Source organism: Pseudopipra pipra, chromosome 4 (assembly GCF_036250125.1).
Source record: "Pseudopipra pipra isolate bDixPip1 chromosome 4, bDixPip1.hap1, whole genome shotgun sequence".
NCBI classification, from domain to species: domain Eukaryota; kingdom Metazoa; phylum Chordata; class Aves; order Passeriformes; family Pipridae; genus Pseudopipra; species Pseudopipra pipra.
The window spans coordinates 31,770,320-31,785,361 of NC_087552.1; the positions used below are offsets into that span (position 1 = coordinate 31,770,320).

The 15,042-nt window shown below is 38.4% G+C and overlaps 1 protein-coding gene across 6 annotated transcripts in view; it reads left to right on the plus strand.

Moving 5' to 3' along the window:
• The window catches only part of TMEM131L (transmembrane 131 like), a 77,093-nt gene extending 64,605 nt beyond the window's left edge, over positions 1-12,488 (plus strand). For 4 of the 6 annotated variants that reach the window (XM_064652278.1, XM_064652279.1, XM_064652280.1 and 1 more), the window contains 9 exons: positions 1,203-1,327; positions 2,856-3,013; positions 3,884-4,069; positions 5,111-5,189; positions 6,126-6,211; positions 7,515-7,635; positions 9,490-9,578; positions 10,408-10,550; positions 12,076-12,488. In XM_064652278.1, the coding sequence (XP_064508348.1) occupies positions 1,203-1,327; positions 2,856-3,013; positions 3,884-4,069; positions 5,111-5,189; positions 6,126-6,211; positions 7,515-7,635; positions 9,490-9,578; positions 10,408-10,550; positions 12,076-12,354 (1,266 nt within the window). In that variant the 3' untranslated portion in view covers positions 12,355-12,488. The remainder of the gene's footprint in view (positions 1-1,202; positions 1,328-2,855; positions 3,014-3,883; positions 4,070-5,110; positions 5,190-6,125; positions 6,212-7,514; positions 7,636-9,489; positions 9,579-10,407; positions 10,551-12,075) is intronic. The other 2 variants (XM_064652281.1, XM_064652282.1) reach the window with 1 other exon arrangement.
• The last annotated feature ends 2,554 nt before the right edge of the window (positions 12,489-15,042 follow it).

Consider the following 15,042-nt stretch of genomic DNA (forward strand, 5'->3'; position numbering starts at 1 on the left):
TATGTAGGGACTATTACATACAGTCACAGATCTGAAACACCGTAAATCAGATGACTGAGGAAGTAAGCAGATGTGCTGTCCCGCATCCATTGTGTATTAATGCTGCTGTATAGAATGATGAACAGTTTGTGTAAAAATTAAAACAGCTCTATATTGTGATATGTGCCATATCAGAGCCAGAGATTGTTACTGTCAGAGCAGCACGTGTGTACTGGAATCTAATGCCAGCTATCAGCCACACTAATGATGTGGGAACATTCTCTGGAGGGGAGGTGGGCATATTGGGCTTCAGTTGCAGACCTGATCTCCAAATACAGGGCTTTGCATCAGAAATTTGCATTTGAGAATACAGCAGGCAGAAGCCCCTTAACAGATTGCAGAGTTGCTGAGAAGGATCGTTTCACCTCTGGTTTCTGAGTATGATAAACACATCAGACTGTACCTTTGTTGCAGGCAGCCTAAAACACTAAAAGAACTTTTATCAGAACTTTATTAAACCCAGTAATTTGGATTATGTTTATATCCTGTCTACTGGATAGGAATCCCACAGCAAAAAAAGTGTAAGGAGGAATTGCTAACCATGCTTGGGAAATATGTCAGACAAGGTCTAGTCTTATTTTGGGATCTGTTTTTACAAACTTCTTTCCATGTGTGGCTGATGGTGCTCAGTTTGTTTCTTGCATTTTTTTAAATTACTGTTATTTGTTGGTAACTTACTCCATAATTTTCTCAGTTGTAATTCAAATGAAGGCTTTCCCCTGCCCCCTCCAGCTGCTGAGGAGAGGGAGGATTTATTACTGCTGAACTTGCACACAAACTGATCATAAATCTGGCAGATGTTTTTTGTTTTTAGCACATTGGGAATTTTATTGACTGCTTTACTTTTTCTCCCTCCATTTTTTTATTTCCCTGGAAGTCAGAGCTAGATACTGTGAAGGGGAAAATGCTAAGTTTGGGAATTCAGAAATTTTTCTTGTCATCTCTTGCTGTCTTGATGGACAGTCTTGGAAAGGCTGATCAAATTCATGGTGCTGGAAAGAAGATGTGCTGTGGAAAGGCACTAAATCATGAAGTAACTATGCATTTGGGTCGGGTCATGTTGTCCAAAGAAATTTAGCTAGAAAAATCCAATGACGTTCATTGACCAAGTTAAAATCATTTTATAATGTACATATTGTCTCAGCTCATATTTTTACCTTTAGCAAGAAGATACATATAGGAAGAAGAAACCTCAGGAGAAAAAGGAAGGAAATGTACCAAATATGAATTGGAATAGAAATAGAACATCTAGAAAAAATAAAAAGAAGAACGTTAATATATCTACAAGGTATGTATTGCCTCACCAAATCATGACGAAATCCAGAGTTACTGTCATGTTTCCACAGGTTTTGAATAGTACATTAGGCAGGATTGTTTTATCTATTTAAATAAACACACTTCAATCCTTGCCTGAGGCTTTATTTTTAAGAATGTGCAGTACTAAGTATCACCAGCGAAAAAAAATAAAATTTCCACTTGTAAATCTGTATTTATATATATGCACTCCATTCTGCATAACAGTGGTAGCTCTCTGTTATAGTCTGGAGTGTGCTGTCTCTGAAGTTTGATGGTTAGCTTCCTTTCCATTGTGTATTATGTGGAGAAATTCCAGTTGTGTATTCCCTTCAGTGAAAAAAGGAAAATAAAATTGTTGAAATGATTCCATCTTCAGGAGAATCATCTGCTATATTGAGTAACTGGGGAATGTTGTCTTCTAGTAATTTTGGAAGAGGAATATGTAGAAAGGAGACGATGGCTTGCATTTTTGCCATAATGATTAAAAAGACTAGAGCAGCCCTAGACTAAAGAATATGGAGAGCACAGTGGAAAGTTACTTTTTTCCCCCATGAGGATTGTTTAAATGCATTTTAATGTCAGTTGTAAATCACTTTTAAATATTGTTTTAATGTATTTTAAATTTAAGTTATTTGGATTGTTAAAAAATACTATTTACAAACTGCTGCTAGAATAGAAACACTTCTGAGGAGAAAATCATCCTCCTTCCCCTCCCCCAGCACTTTGAATTAAGGTCACAATCCTACAAAGCCTTCACAGACTTAATTTTTATTGCAAGCGGTCCTGTTGAGGTCAGTGGACTTAACAAGGAGATTGTAAATCTGAAGGGACTGTTATAACTCATTATGCACAAATTACTATTCATTGTGTGGGAAGTCAGCACATGTGTAAATCTTTGCTGCATGCATACCTTTATAAGTAGGATGGATAAAATACCAGAAGTGAAATACTGAAGTTCAGTGTCTGTTCCTTGGACCAGTTCAGCCTTTGCTGCTTTCTGAGTTAAGATGGAACCATTCCCTTTCTATAGAAATTTGACAGCTGGCTTTTATTAATTTTCCTTAATACTCTGTGATTATAATATTGAATGGAGATACTTCAGTTTTACTAGCAAAAACTTAGGATCGCTTCAGATTATGATTTTATTCTAGTTATAATTATGCCAGTGAAATGAACACAGGGCACATTTTTCCATGTATCTGGATATTCGTACAGCTAGACTGTGCTTATTACACATTAGTGCTTATTCCTCTAACATCTGATTGCAAGTGCATTAGAGAATGAAGTTAAATATACACGTGTTTTGCCTCTCCCCCTGAAAAGTAGTCATCTGTGTAGCGAAATATTGTATTTTGAGAAAGGTTTTTTAGGTTTCTGTAAAGTTGGGAATAAGACTCCCAAAACTTTTCCTTCCCCTGCATCCTGCCTATATAGGAGTGTGAGTTAAAGTGTTTAATGCCTGAAAAGGAATAATGCAAATATAAAATGCAAACATATTTCTTTGGGTGTGATTGTATTAGGGTCCCTGAGCAGAGTGAGTTGAAGCATATGTGCAGTGAATTTGAAAGGCCGGATCTGAGAGCGAATATTGGAATAAGAGCCTGGTGTCCTCAGAGTAACGGGGAAAATTGTAAAGCAGACCAAAAAGCTGGGAGCTTGTCTATACAGGGAGAAACAGGTACGCAATCTTAATTGTCTTAAATGGGGAAAGAAACACAATATGGATTCTGTGGCATTAGAGCTGTATTCCTTTCTTGAGAGACCTGTGCTTTTCTCACTTTTGAACCCTGATGCTAAGATGACAGTGCCTGAAATAATACGTGCTCATTTCTGATGGGCTCTGCATGCTTTCTCCAGGGGGTTAGTTGGTGATGCAAATCAGAAAATGAGTCAGTCTGAAGCCATAATCCATCTATTCTTGATGTAGGACTGACAGTCTTGTGTGTTCAAATGAAAGCTGGTATTAACTGAAGCAACTGTATAGCAAAGGCCAGTTTTAGAATAGGCAGGTCATTTTTTAAAAACCCCACTAGCTTGGGTGCCTGCTTCCTGCCTTTCTGTCAGGATTTTAATCATCTGTTTTCCCTGACTTTTGGGAAGATGAGATCTGATGAAAGATATCAATGTCTGTAGAATAGTCGTTTGCCTCTCTGATGAGGTAATATGAAAGGAGAATCTATCACTTATGAATTCATTACTTGCAACATTTTGTCATTGCTCTTAGTGTGCATGATCCTATAGCCAGGATATGTTTCATGTTTAAAGTGCTAACTGTATATTTCAAAGGACAGTATGTGCTTCCTCTTTCAACCTGTTGCCTGTAGCTGCACTTTATCTTCACTTGCATTTATTTTACTGGGATATTTTACTGGGACGTTGTGGTAGGGGCTGGTATATTTACAGAGGCTATCAGTAAATATTTTCTCTCTTACTGTCAGTAAATACAGAGAATACGTGTAAATTTATGTTTCAGATGACTTTTCACTGTCAAAGCTTTCTTAAATGTTGTGTTGGTTTTTTGGTTGGTTTTTTTTCCCAACTTCTTTAGAAAGCTTTTATCAGCGGTCCAAAAAGAAGTCTTTGGAGAAGTTTTGTTCTGATTCAAGCTCTGATTGTGGAAGTTCATCAGGAAGTGTTCGTGCCAGTCGTGGGAGCTGGGGTAGCTGGAGCAGTACCAGCAGTTCAGACGGAGATAAAAAGCCAATGATTACTGCCAGGCATTTTCTTCCATCCAGTAAGTTTTGCAAATAGTCTCTCTTCACAGTGGCAGGCAAAGTTTTCGCCTTCCTTCTGAATGGAAAGGGCTACCACAGCATGGGGCACATAACTTGCCTTTTATAGGGCACCTCTCAGAAACAGAGGGTGAGATTTAAATAATTTTGTACTTGACAAGAAGTACCACAAGTTTTGTGGAAATGAAGATGACCTGTCAGGCTCCAGAGAAAGCATCAGGCTCCTCGCTGGAGGAATCTGAATTAGTTTTTGTGGAAAGATGGGAGAACTGAGAGCAATTTCTGCCTTTGAATTTATGTTTCATCATATTATTCTTTTTAAAATGTTATAGCTATTTAAGAAATGCACAAATGAAGAATGTGTGAAAGCAGTTCAGATCTGAGGATGTGGGGTTTGGATAGACGTATTCAAGGCATAAGTAGACAGGAGACCTGTGCCAGTTGACTATTATGAGAAATGGGAGCTGTGGTTCATTACTGCAATTTTTGAATGCCTGAATATCATTAAAATAGTTGAAAGCGTAAACCCTGTCACTGCCATAATTTTAAAATGTTGAAGTGACACAAGCAAACCCAGCTTTGAGTACATGAAAAAATATGGTTTGAATGATTTAAAAATATGCAGGAACTTACATGTGTATTTGTGTATGTATAAAACTTTACATTACTAAATGATAGGACATGATGTATCTGAACCTGAGATCTAAAAGATAACGAATTCTGTGTATATGACTTTTCTGTTTGTTCAAATTATAATGCCCTTTTTAAAAAAAAGAAAATAAGTAAATACAAATTCAAAATCAATTTGATAGTAACAGGTGAACCTCTCCATTAAGAGTATGGTAATCACATCTGAGTCATAAAATACATTTTAAACCACATGGACTTAGGTAGCATGCTTTGAAATTAATGCAGGTAGTGATAATCCAGTCTGAGAGAAAACTTAATTAACACCATTGATGAATCTATTTGTGTGTATGTATATTCTATGCATACTTCTTTTTTTTAGGACCTTTGATTTTCACAGTCATTCTTTTCTTTAGGAGAGAATATTTCACAAAATGATTTTCCATCTGAAACTCCTATCACTTTAAATCTGTCTCATAACATCTGCAATACCAGGTAAAAAATTTTAATCTACACCTGTAAGACATTAAAGAAACACCACCAACTTGAAATTGTGTCTCAGTTTGGTAAATTATACCTACCTGTTGTCATTTTTTATGATCATCTGATTCTGCTTACTAGTTGGAAGAAGATCATCTTCAGTATATGAAAAGCAACTTACTATATTTCCACTTAGTTATATTAAAGTAGTAATTTTTTTGAAAAAAAGGTGGGAGTGAGACTTTCAAGTTGATGCTATTCTTTTAATGGGAATAATGTTCTCCTAGGATATACAGCATGAAAATTGATTCCTCCCTCCCCTACATTCCTTTCTACCTCTTTACTGTATTAGAGATAGAATCTACAATTAGTGTGAGTCCTCATTTCACTTCTCATTCTTCACTTTGTGTTTTCATTAGGAGAAATAATTTAATCCTTTTCCTTTGGGATTCTGGTGCTTGAAAATGTTTCCTTTCCATTCATTTTTATGAGTTTCTTTGATGGGTTTTGATGAATATCAAATTGATGCTAGTGTGTGTCTATGTGTCTTCATGGACATAAAAGTAAACTTGCCTGGAGTTTGTTGAAACATTATGAGAGGTCCTACTGATCTTCATGAACTATAACCTGTTTTCCAATTTTAGAGATAAGCTGTTGAATTAATTTCCAATAGGTTGATATTGGATAATAAAAGTGGGATAATTAAGACATATTAATTTTATTAATTTTGCGTGTGTGATAAGTAGCTGACTTTTAATTGGAAAAAAAAACCTTAAAAAATTGCACAGTGGTAATTAAAAAATAAGAATGATCAGGACAGTGGGAAAGCAGCAGGAATCATGATGTTCATTAGAATATTTTTTACATCTCTGTGTATTTCCTTTGAAATACTTTGGATTATGAAACATAACAGTGTCTAGACTTAAAAAATTAAATTTTATTTTAATTCAGCAGAGACATGAACAGCATCCCCCAGTATCCTGAAACCTTATGTCCCAATTTCACTGACATACCTGCAGATCCTGACAAAAATAAAGGTCAGTATTAAAAACTGAAGCTGGTTTTTGCACATTTTGTCAAGCAGTTTCAGTGATGTTGCTAATAACATTTGTGTACACCAACTCGATAGACATGTTGTTACTAGAACTTCTAAACAACTTAGGTTCAAAGTTAGCAAATGAAGGCTTATAACCTTGATAATTTTTACTTATAACCTTGACAATTTTTGCTGCATCTGCTCTGTGTGAAGACTGCATTTAGCTTTCAACTCATGTTCTAGGAATTCTTTATTTTCTTTATCCTCTTGTTTTGCACAGATTTATGTCCAAAAGCAATGCAGTTGGGAGATCAAGAGCATTAGTTGCTGTGTTAAAGTGAAGCTCAAACATGACTCAAAACAAACATGACCATTTTTCTCTCTAAATTTCCACAGTTGGGACTTGCTTTCTTTGAAAGCAATGAATGAGGTTGGGTTGAGCTGTTAAAACTCTTGAGCTTTCGTTGTTTGTGTCTCAAAGGGAAGTAATATTAGCTTTTTGAGTGGGATTCATAAAGGCATCATGCTACATGGTGGAGTTTGAAAGCTGGTTAGGACACACACATAGTTCTTTAAGCAACAGCACTGCCTACCCATCACTATCCCTTCTCATGTAGGTTTAACGTGTGTCTGATAGGATATAAATGCTGATTAAACTTTTTACATGGTAATAGTATTAACATGTGTCACATGAAATAATGCAATAGAGCTAACTTTGCAACCATTTTTTCATGGAAATTACTGATTTGGATTTTTTCCTTTCTCCATCTGCCAGTTCTCACAGTTGATGGGAACCAGGTATCTGTGGGTAGTCAGGGCATTCAGTCCATAAAGAGCAGCACAATGAATATCTGCCCTAGGGGCTAAATACGAGTTCACAAATTGTTTGGTTATAAATGGCTCCAGTCTATTAAAAATTTGACTCTGTTGCCACTGTTTTGGTGTAGTTGGACTTCAGAGGTGCTTACCGACTGATGTGTAGGGGTAAGGAGGCCAGTGGGAATCACATCCCTGCTCTCTGTCCTGCTGTGTGGAAGGGTGCCACCTTCCTCTGTAGGAATTTCTTACCGTTTTGTTGAATTCCAGTTTCTCAGGTCGAATCTTTATATATATGTTTTATAAAAAATAGAAATTTTGAGATTTGAAGGTGGACATTTATCACAAAAAAAAATAGGTTAGTAACTCTGGATTTTTTCTCTAGCATACATTCCTTATTGTGGATCTGAGAATAAAGTGTCATTGTGACAGAGTTTGCAGAGTCTCCTTCCTGTTGCTCTGCGTTTCATTCCCCTTTCCTTTTTTAGGTCTTTACCCAACAGGAGACTTGTGGCCTGCCCAGCCAGTCTGCATGACAAACAGTTTAAACTACAACCTTGAGAATAATATACCGTGCATGATCCAGGAAACCCCCTCTGTTCACAACAGGCAAGTTACATTTTATGTAAAAAGTGTGGCTAATGCTTTGTTTAGGTTTCTGTGATGCAGAGGATTGTAGTTGACTTATATTTGTAAGGCAGATGATAGTTAAATTCTTGCTGCCTCTTCAATCTTAGTTCCAGTTGTTAATGCTCTTCCTTTAGTACACAATGATTAATTTTACTAAGACAAATTCACTGCTGTTCCTATTCATATGTAGATGTTCTAGAATAACTCCTTTCTGGTTTAATTAGTTACATTTTGGAAAGTTATTAATTCCTTTCATATCTTTTGCATTGTCAGGCAGAGGGCCTGGCTTTTAAATTTGTTATCCTCTTGCTAAATACATAGGTTCTGTATATCACAGGGTGTGTTATGTAGTGTGTACTTGTGTTAAATGGCATGAGCAGACATCATTATAAAAAGACAGATATTCCAGTTTGAAGGTGGTTTAGGCATACGAGTTGGTATATTTCAGGCTCTGTGTGTATTTGGGTTGATCTTCCTCTAGTAATGAACTTGATTAATTCTTGTGTTTTACATTACTCACATGTCAAATTTTACTAATGAAAGATGCACCACAAACTAGAGAAATGCAGAAATGTTCTGCCACCACATAGCAGTGAAATACGACCAGTTCTTCAAGTCGTGTGCTGTCATCCAAAGTGACAGAAGGACCTGGGGGTCCTACTGGACAACGGGCTGTCCATGAGCCAGCAGTGTGCCAAGAAGGCCACTGGTATCCTGGGATGCACTAGAAAGAGCATTACCAGCAGGTTGAGGGAGGTGATCCCACCCCTCTACTCTGCCCTGGTGAGGCCACACATATGGAATGCTGTACAAGAGAGACATGGAACTCCTTGAGCAGGTCCAGCAGAGACCTACTAAAGTTGGTCGAGGGAGTGGAGCATCTCTCTTATGACAAAAGGCTGAGGGAGCTGGGCCTGTTCTGCCTCAAGCAAGAAGAGGCAACTGAGAGGGAACCTCATCAATGTCTATAAGTATCTGAAGGTAGGGTGTCAAGAGGATGGAGCCAGGCTGATAGAACAGGAGGCAATGGGCAGAAACGTGAAGGAACATGAGGAAGAATTTCTTTACTGTGCGAGTGACCATGATTGCTGACAGATTCCGTATTATGGTACTTGCACGTAATTATTTATTGATATTTAGTAGTGATAGCTTACGATAGCTTCTTGGCAGAATAGTAAAACTGAATTAGTGCAGCTTCACATGAAATCCTTTTATATGTCTACCTTGTCCAGACTGGATCCAGACTTGGACTGCTTCAACCTTTTGGCATAGCAGGGCTTGTTTCACTACTGACATGTCTTCAGGAATTACTTTTGAAAAATCTTCTTGAAATTTGAAATTATTTTAACTAAAAGAAGTATAATCCCTACAAATTAATGTGTAGTTTAGAAAACATATTGTTTAACAGGACTTTAGCACATGTTGTGAGGAAAATAGAAATCTCGATTTTAATTGCTATTCTCAAGCATTCGAATGCTTGAGAATGGTATAAGTTTTCTTCTACCTCATATCACATTATCCATGATTGTGGGAAAGAAGTACAACTTTATTTCTGTGGAAGAAGAAGTTGAACTCAGGCATAGCAGGACTCTGGTAGCCGTCATTACAAGTTGTTCATTCTCCCAGATGAAAAAGAATTCAGTGAGAGAATCTCTGTGATTATGTAGTGGCACAGAGTAGATACTGGCAAAATTGACAAATGGAATGGGAAAAACCTCATGATCAGATACAGGCATTTTGCATCCAACAGCTTTACGTTAAATAAATATTTCTAAATAATTTTCAGAAGTTCTGCAAATTGTTTCTGACAGCATATTTTTTTTCTTGGGACAGCTTCATCGACTGGAATGCAGCTTGTGACAGCCAGTTTTCCAACATGTATTGCCCACTAGAGATGAATGAATATGGTGCTTTCCCAGAAGGTAAGGTTATGAATCATCACAGAGCATGGTTATTTTCCTCTCACCTTTTATAAAACAAAAGGCTGAGCTTGTCTGTACACATCTGGGCATTCGTTGCTTAAGTGGACTTTACATTTTCCAGCTGACTGAGTGCTCTGTAGAAATAAACAATGTGAGCATGTGGTGGATGAGAAGACTGGCCTTCGTATGGAGTTATTAAGCCTGAAAAGGCGGTATGCAGGACTCTCAGAGGGAATAGAGAGAAATGCTTGTGACTACAGTATTACAGAAATCTTTTTGTACAATTTTCTTTGTTTCCCCTCTGGCAGGCTCCTGCCTTCCAGTGTGTGAAATACAAGGCCTCTTGTGACCAATTACCTTCCCAGGCTAGAGTTTCTTGGCTTGGGGAGCACACTGGCAGCAATCTAGAATTCTTTAGCATTACCTACCTAAGCAATAATTAAAGGTCAGACTAGAGTATCACAGGCAGGACGGTGTTCCCTTGGGTGCTTAGAGCTGAGACATGTTGGCAAAGAGGCCTGGGTAGGCTCTGTCATGCATGTTCTGTGGCTAATAAAGACTGTTCTCCAGTAGAGGAGTTGCCAACTCTTTATCCCATCCTCCTGATAACAATTTGTTAGTGGCTCCCTAATAGAGAGTAGTAGTCCTGTTGACAGAAATTGCCAGGCTTTGCTGCTGTGCTACCCTGAAGCTGCCTGAAGTCACTGAAGGATTAGGTCAGTTCCAGCCTGGCTCACTCTTGACAAGATTCAACATTCCTCCACAGAAATGTTTGTAGTGTTTATATTGCAAAAGCCTTAATTTGTCTTCCTGTTTTTATAAACTGCAGAAAACATGAACTATCCCAGTGGCTTCCCAGGTACTGCAGCAGTGCAGAATACAGCCTTCATTGACCAGAACTGTCCCTCAACCTGGAATGCTCATCCCAACTTGCCACCTGCCTGGGAGCCCACCAGTTATGTCAACTCCACAGTGAGTGTTGTCACTGTGAGGCGCTGCCTTCACGTACTTCTTCAAAGCCTTTGTAGTACATTTCTGTCTTCTCCCTATCTGTTGCTTGCATATTCTTCATTAATCTTTTAAGTAGCCTGATATATGTATTTGGTATTGGCATATGTATTAGCATTGGTAGTCTGGCTTTTTCCCAGCTGTTCGTCAAGGATGTTACTGACCTTGTCTGTGAAATTTTAAGACAGATCCTTGATCCTTTTTCCTGAAAATTGACTAAAATCATCTTACATATGGAAAAACATTTTGGACTTATGTAGTCTGCTGAAACTTTTTCCTATCGAAATCGGTTTTTCCAGTTGAGGGTGAAACACAGAAATGGCTGACAGCAAAACCCAAAAGATTTGGAAATTGTAGAGCTGAAAGGAGAGCTGCTCTCAGTGGCTTTGACAGGTGTTTTTTTGCTAGGAAATCCAAGTGATTTAAGCTGGATTTGTGCAGCTTTCTGAATGCTGACTTTGACCTGTTTTACTCCATACTAGCCATGTTTGTGTCATCCCATAGTACAGTGTAGTGACTTCAGTTCAAGGTGGTCTTTAATTGTAATCACCTTCTCCTCTCCTCATATTTCAAGATCCTCTGTTTTAGAATTTTGATTTTTTTTTCGTTTACAGTAGGTTTATTTTGAATAAAACTAACCAAATAAAGCAAGAAATAGTTTTAACTGTAAAAGTGAAAATTCTTCTGTGTTAAAAAGTTAAAAACTGGTAGAAGACTTTTGCTTAAAACAAACATGGCTTTATTTCATATTTTATTCAGGAATGCCAGGAAACACAGAAGGTAGAGATTGGAAAATACATTAGATAATTCAGTTCATTTCCCTGGTGAGCTTTTCTCCACAATACATTTCAGTGTTTCATTCAGTTTTAAAAGTCCCAAGACTTCCATGACCTTCACTGAGAGACTTCCTTGCAGACTAACACATCTTGCCCTCCAGGAGGTTCTTTATAAGCTTTCAAAATTTTCTAACTAAATTCCCTAGCTCCCAATTATAGTCTCTCTTTCATACTGAATATCCCTTTCTGCTCCCGGTATGCATAGTCTTTCTGTACTGACATACACTTGAACCTTTTTCTTGTCATTTCTAGGCATCCTTCTCTTTTAATTTTAACTCTCAAAATATGGATGGTGTTCTTCACGTGCCTTCCATTTCTCCCTTATTTTCCTTAGCATCCTGACCAGAACTGAATACTGGTTACAGTATTCTTGTTACAGTATATTCTTGTTACAGTAATATCTATGCCTTACAGGGATGAGCTCACATGGCTTGATTCAGTGAAGGTCCTTAACACACACACACGTGCGCGCGATGCTGCTGTAATTTCGGCAGCCATATTTCTTTGTAAACTCCTGTGCAATTTTTTACTGTGTGTTTCTCAAGTTTTCTGCAAAAGTGCTGCTTCCTCCCATTTAGTACTACGTTTTCAGGTTTTCTTTGGCAAATGGTCCATTGTGCAGTTTCCCATGATTGTTTTATCTTGCTCTGCAGCCCTACCTCTCAAGCACCCGAAGCTTGTCTCCAATGTCTGGACTTTTTGGTTCCATCTGGGCACCTCAGAGTGATGTTTATGAAAGCTGCTGCCCCGTCAGTGCCACGACTCAACATTCAACCCATGTGGAGAACCAGGCAGTTATGTGTAAGCAGGAATACTATCCGAGGTTTAACCCTTTCCGTGCCTACATGAACTTGGACATATGGACTACAGCAGCCAATCGAAATGCAAATTTCCCTCTTTCGAGGGACTCGGGTTATTGTGGAAACGTGTGAAAGGAATTCGGTTTAAAAATGTGAATAAAGATGCTTGCAATTTTGATTACTAGAGTAAGCTGGTTGCTGAATAGATTACAATGTTGGTGAATATTTTGGCACTTTTATATTGAAAATAAATTTTTTTTACTGAAGTCTGAGCATTCAGTGCATTTTAAAAAGCACAGCATATTCAGGACACTTATTGTCAGGTGAAGGCTGTAAATTTAAAATTGATTTTTTTTTTTCATGGATAAGGACAGTATTAGTTCTTAAAAGCATCCAAGAACCTGTACTGCAAATGTTTCTTCTGAAGTTTGCTTTCTGTGGTATAAACTAGGAGTGATTTAGCATTTTTAGGTAGAAACTTACAACCACAAGTAATCATATCTATACCAAATAGTAGCACTGGGGACTTACCTATTGATGCAGATCAGAGAATTTCCAAATGGTGCCACTTCTAGTGCTGACAATAGTTGTTTGTGGGTGTAAACTTCTGGCAGTAGAAAAAAGGCTGAATTGTGGCTTGTTTATCTGGCTTCAAAATGCAAGCTGTCGCTTCGATGATGTTATGGTTGTGCAGTGTGGGTGAGTGGGCATTTCTTCCAGGAACTTTTCTTGTGACTCCTGGCATTTTGTGTTTATATTTTTAGTCTTCATGTTGTAATAGCATTTTCAGTGCATTTAATTGCACTTGTTTAAAGTTCCAAAGCTTGAACTGAAACAAATGTTTCTTTGAGAGCAGAATTCACACCACTCTCCAAAACAGAATGCCATTGTGTTGGCTCATGTCAGGAGACTGAATCTCTGTAGTGAGAAAGGCAACTGAGGAAGTGCTGCCACCAATGCCAGGTCTAAATCTATTGTGCAAGCTGTCTCTGCTTACCCTTCCTGTAGAGCCTTTTTTTCTGGCATGGCAGAGTGTGTCTGGGTGTCAAAAGTGAGGGAAGGCATCCCTTTGATTCAGAGATGTCCTTGGCACAAGGGGACTTGTTAAGCCTGAAGAGAGAGTGAAGGCAGATCCTTGTACAGCTGCTTAAAGAAGAGCCATAGAGATGGCAGAACGAAATCTTGTGGGTACAGGCATTATGGCAAGTGGCAGCAGTCACAGGTTGCCACATGGGAAGTTCAGGTTGAACATGAGGAATAATGACTTCACTTGGAGGGTGGTGCTACAGAAGAACAGGTTGCCCCAAGGGGTGGACAGATCTCTGCTTGATATTCATGACATGGCTGAATGAAGCCGCATGTGACCTGCTGTAGTGGTGATGGCAGTCCTGCTCCTCATGGGAGGTCAGACTAGAGACCACCAGGGTCTGGTCACCATTTTGAGGATTCTGCGAGCTTGAACAAATTCCTTACTTTTTGCTATTTAATTGTTTTCCTCTTGGCCTTTGCACACAGAGTGATTGGAAGAGGAGTCTCTTTGACAACAAGAAATTGAGGCTTTTGCATTTCTTTTTATTCAAAGGCAGAACAGAAAAGGCACTGTAAAATAGCTGACAGCCTGCATGGAAGGCTACTCAGTAATCTGAGTTCCCAGACCTAAATTCTGGCCCAGCCAGTCTCACAACATTGCTGAGCTATCAGACCAGCTCCTCTGACTTGCTGGTTTCATCCAGAAATGCCATCCCAGGACTTGAAATGTTTCAGGAGGAACAGCTCATTTCCATAAAAAGTTTGTTTCAGTAAATCAGCAGTTCCTGCAAAAAAAGCTTTGTTGAAAGATACTCTGCCAGCTATGCTTTCACATGTGTTTGGGTTGGCTCAGAAGGAGGTAGCAACTGGTTGGATACTCAAAAGCTGCTGCATTTACCTGCTCTAATTGCTCATGCAGAAGGTGCTCCTAAGCCTTCCTTTGTTTTTGATGTCAGAAAAATGGGATCATCACTGAATGCTTCTCCAAACTATGGTGTTTTAATTGCTTGATCAGGAACTAGCACCTGGAGTCTTTGCTTTCCATGATGTGCCTTGCTGGGCAGGAATCTGTTTGACTCTGGAGTTAATCATAATTGCTCGTGATTTGAAGGAAAGTTCACGTATTCATATGAACTCTGATGCTCCTGAAATTAGTACTAAGCCACAAGAAGTAGTCATAACCACTGAAATGCTTTCTGTGCACCTCTTGCCTATGGTAGGAGACTTCAGGAGGAATATAGTGGGAGTATAAACACAATAAATACAGATTTTTTTAAAAAAAGTGATCCTTTGGTTTGAAATGCAATGAAGTTCTTTATTCCCTGGGTTTATTGTTGCTTGTTATATAGCATGCCTGTTGGATTTTGGATGTACAAAGGCACAGGAAAGAGGAGAAGACCTGGAAAGCTGTGCTTACTTGGCTTACTCAGTTTATTCTGTTCTGTTAAATGTTTCAAGGAGATCCTTATTTTCTGTGCACTGAAGTGAAGCTTTTCCTGAAGTTCCACTGTGAGGAGGTACATTTCTTATATCTGGAACAAACTGTAACAACAACTACAAAACCCCACTGAGTTCTGATAAGCACCAAGTCCCTGTTGTAAGTAAAGCATATGTTCCAGACAAAAAAGATCACTGGAAAAGAGAGAAAAAAACTGTGCAATAAACCAGGCAAACGCACTGGAGAGTTCAGGGAGAGCAAAACCAGATAGAAATGTTTGGAAAAGAAAATATCTGTGAAAAAGTTGGTCAGAGTTGTTAAAAGTGCCAAAAAAAAAGACAAGGGAAATGAGC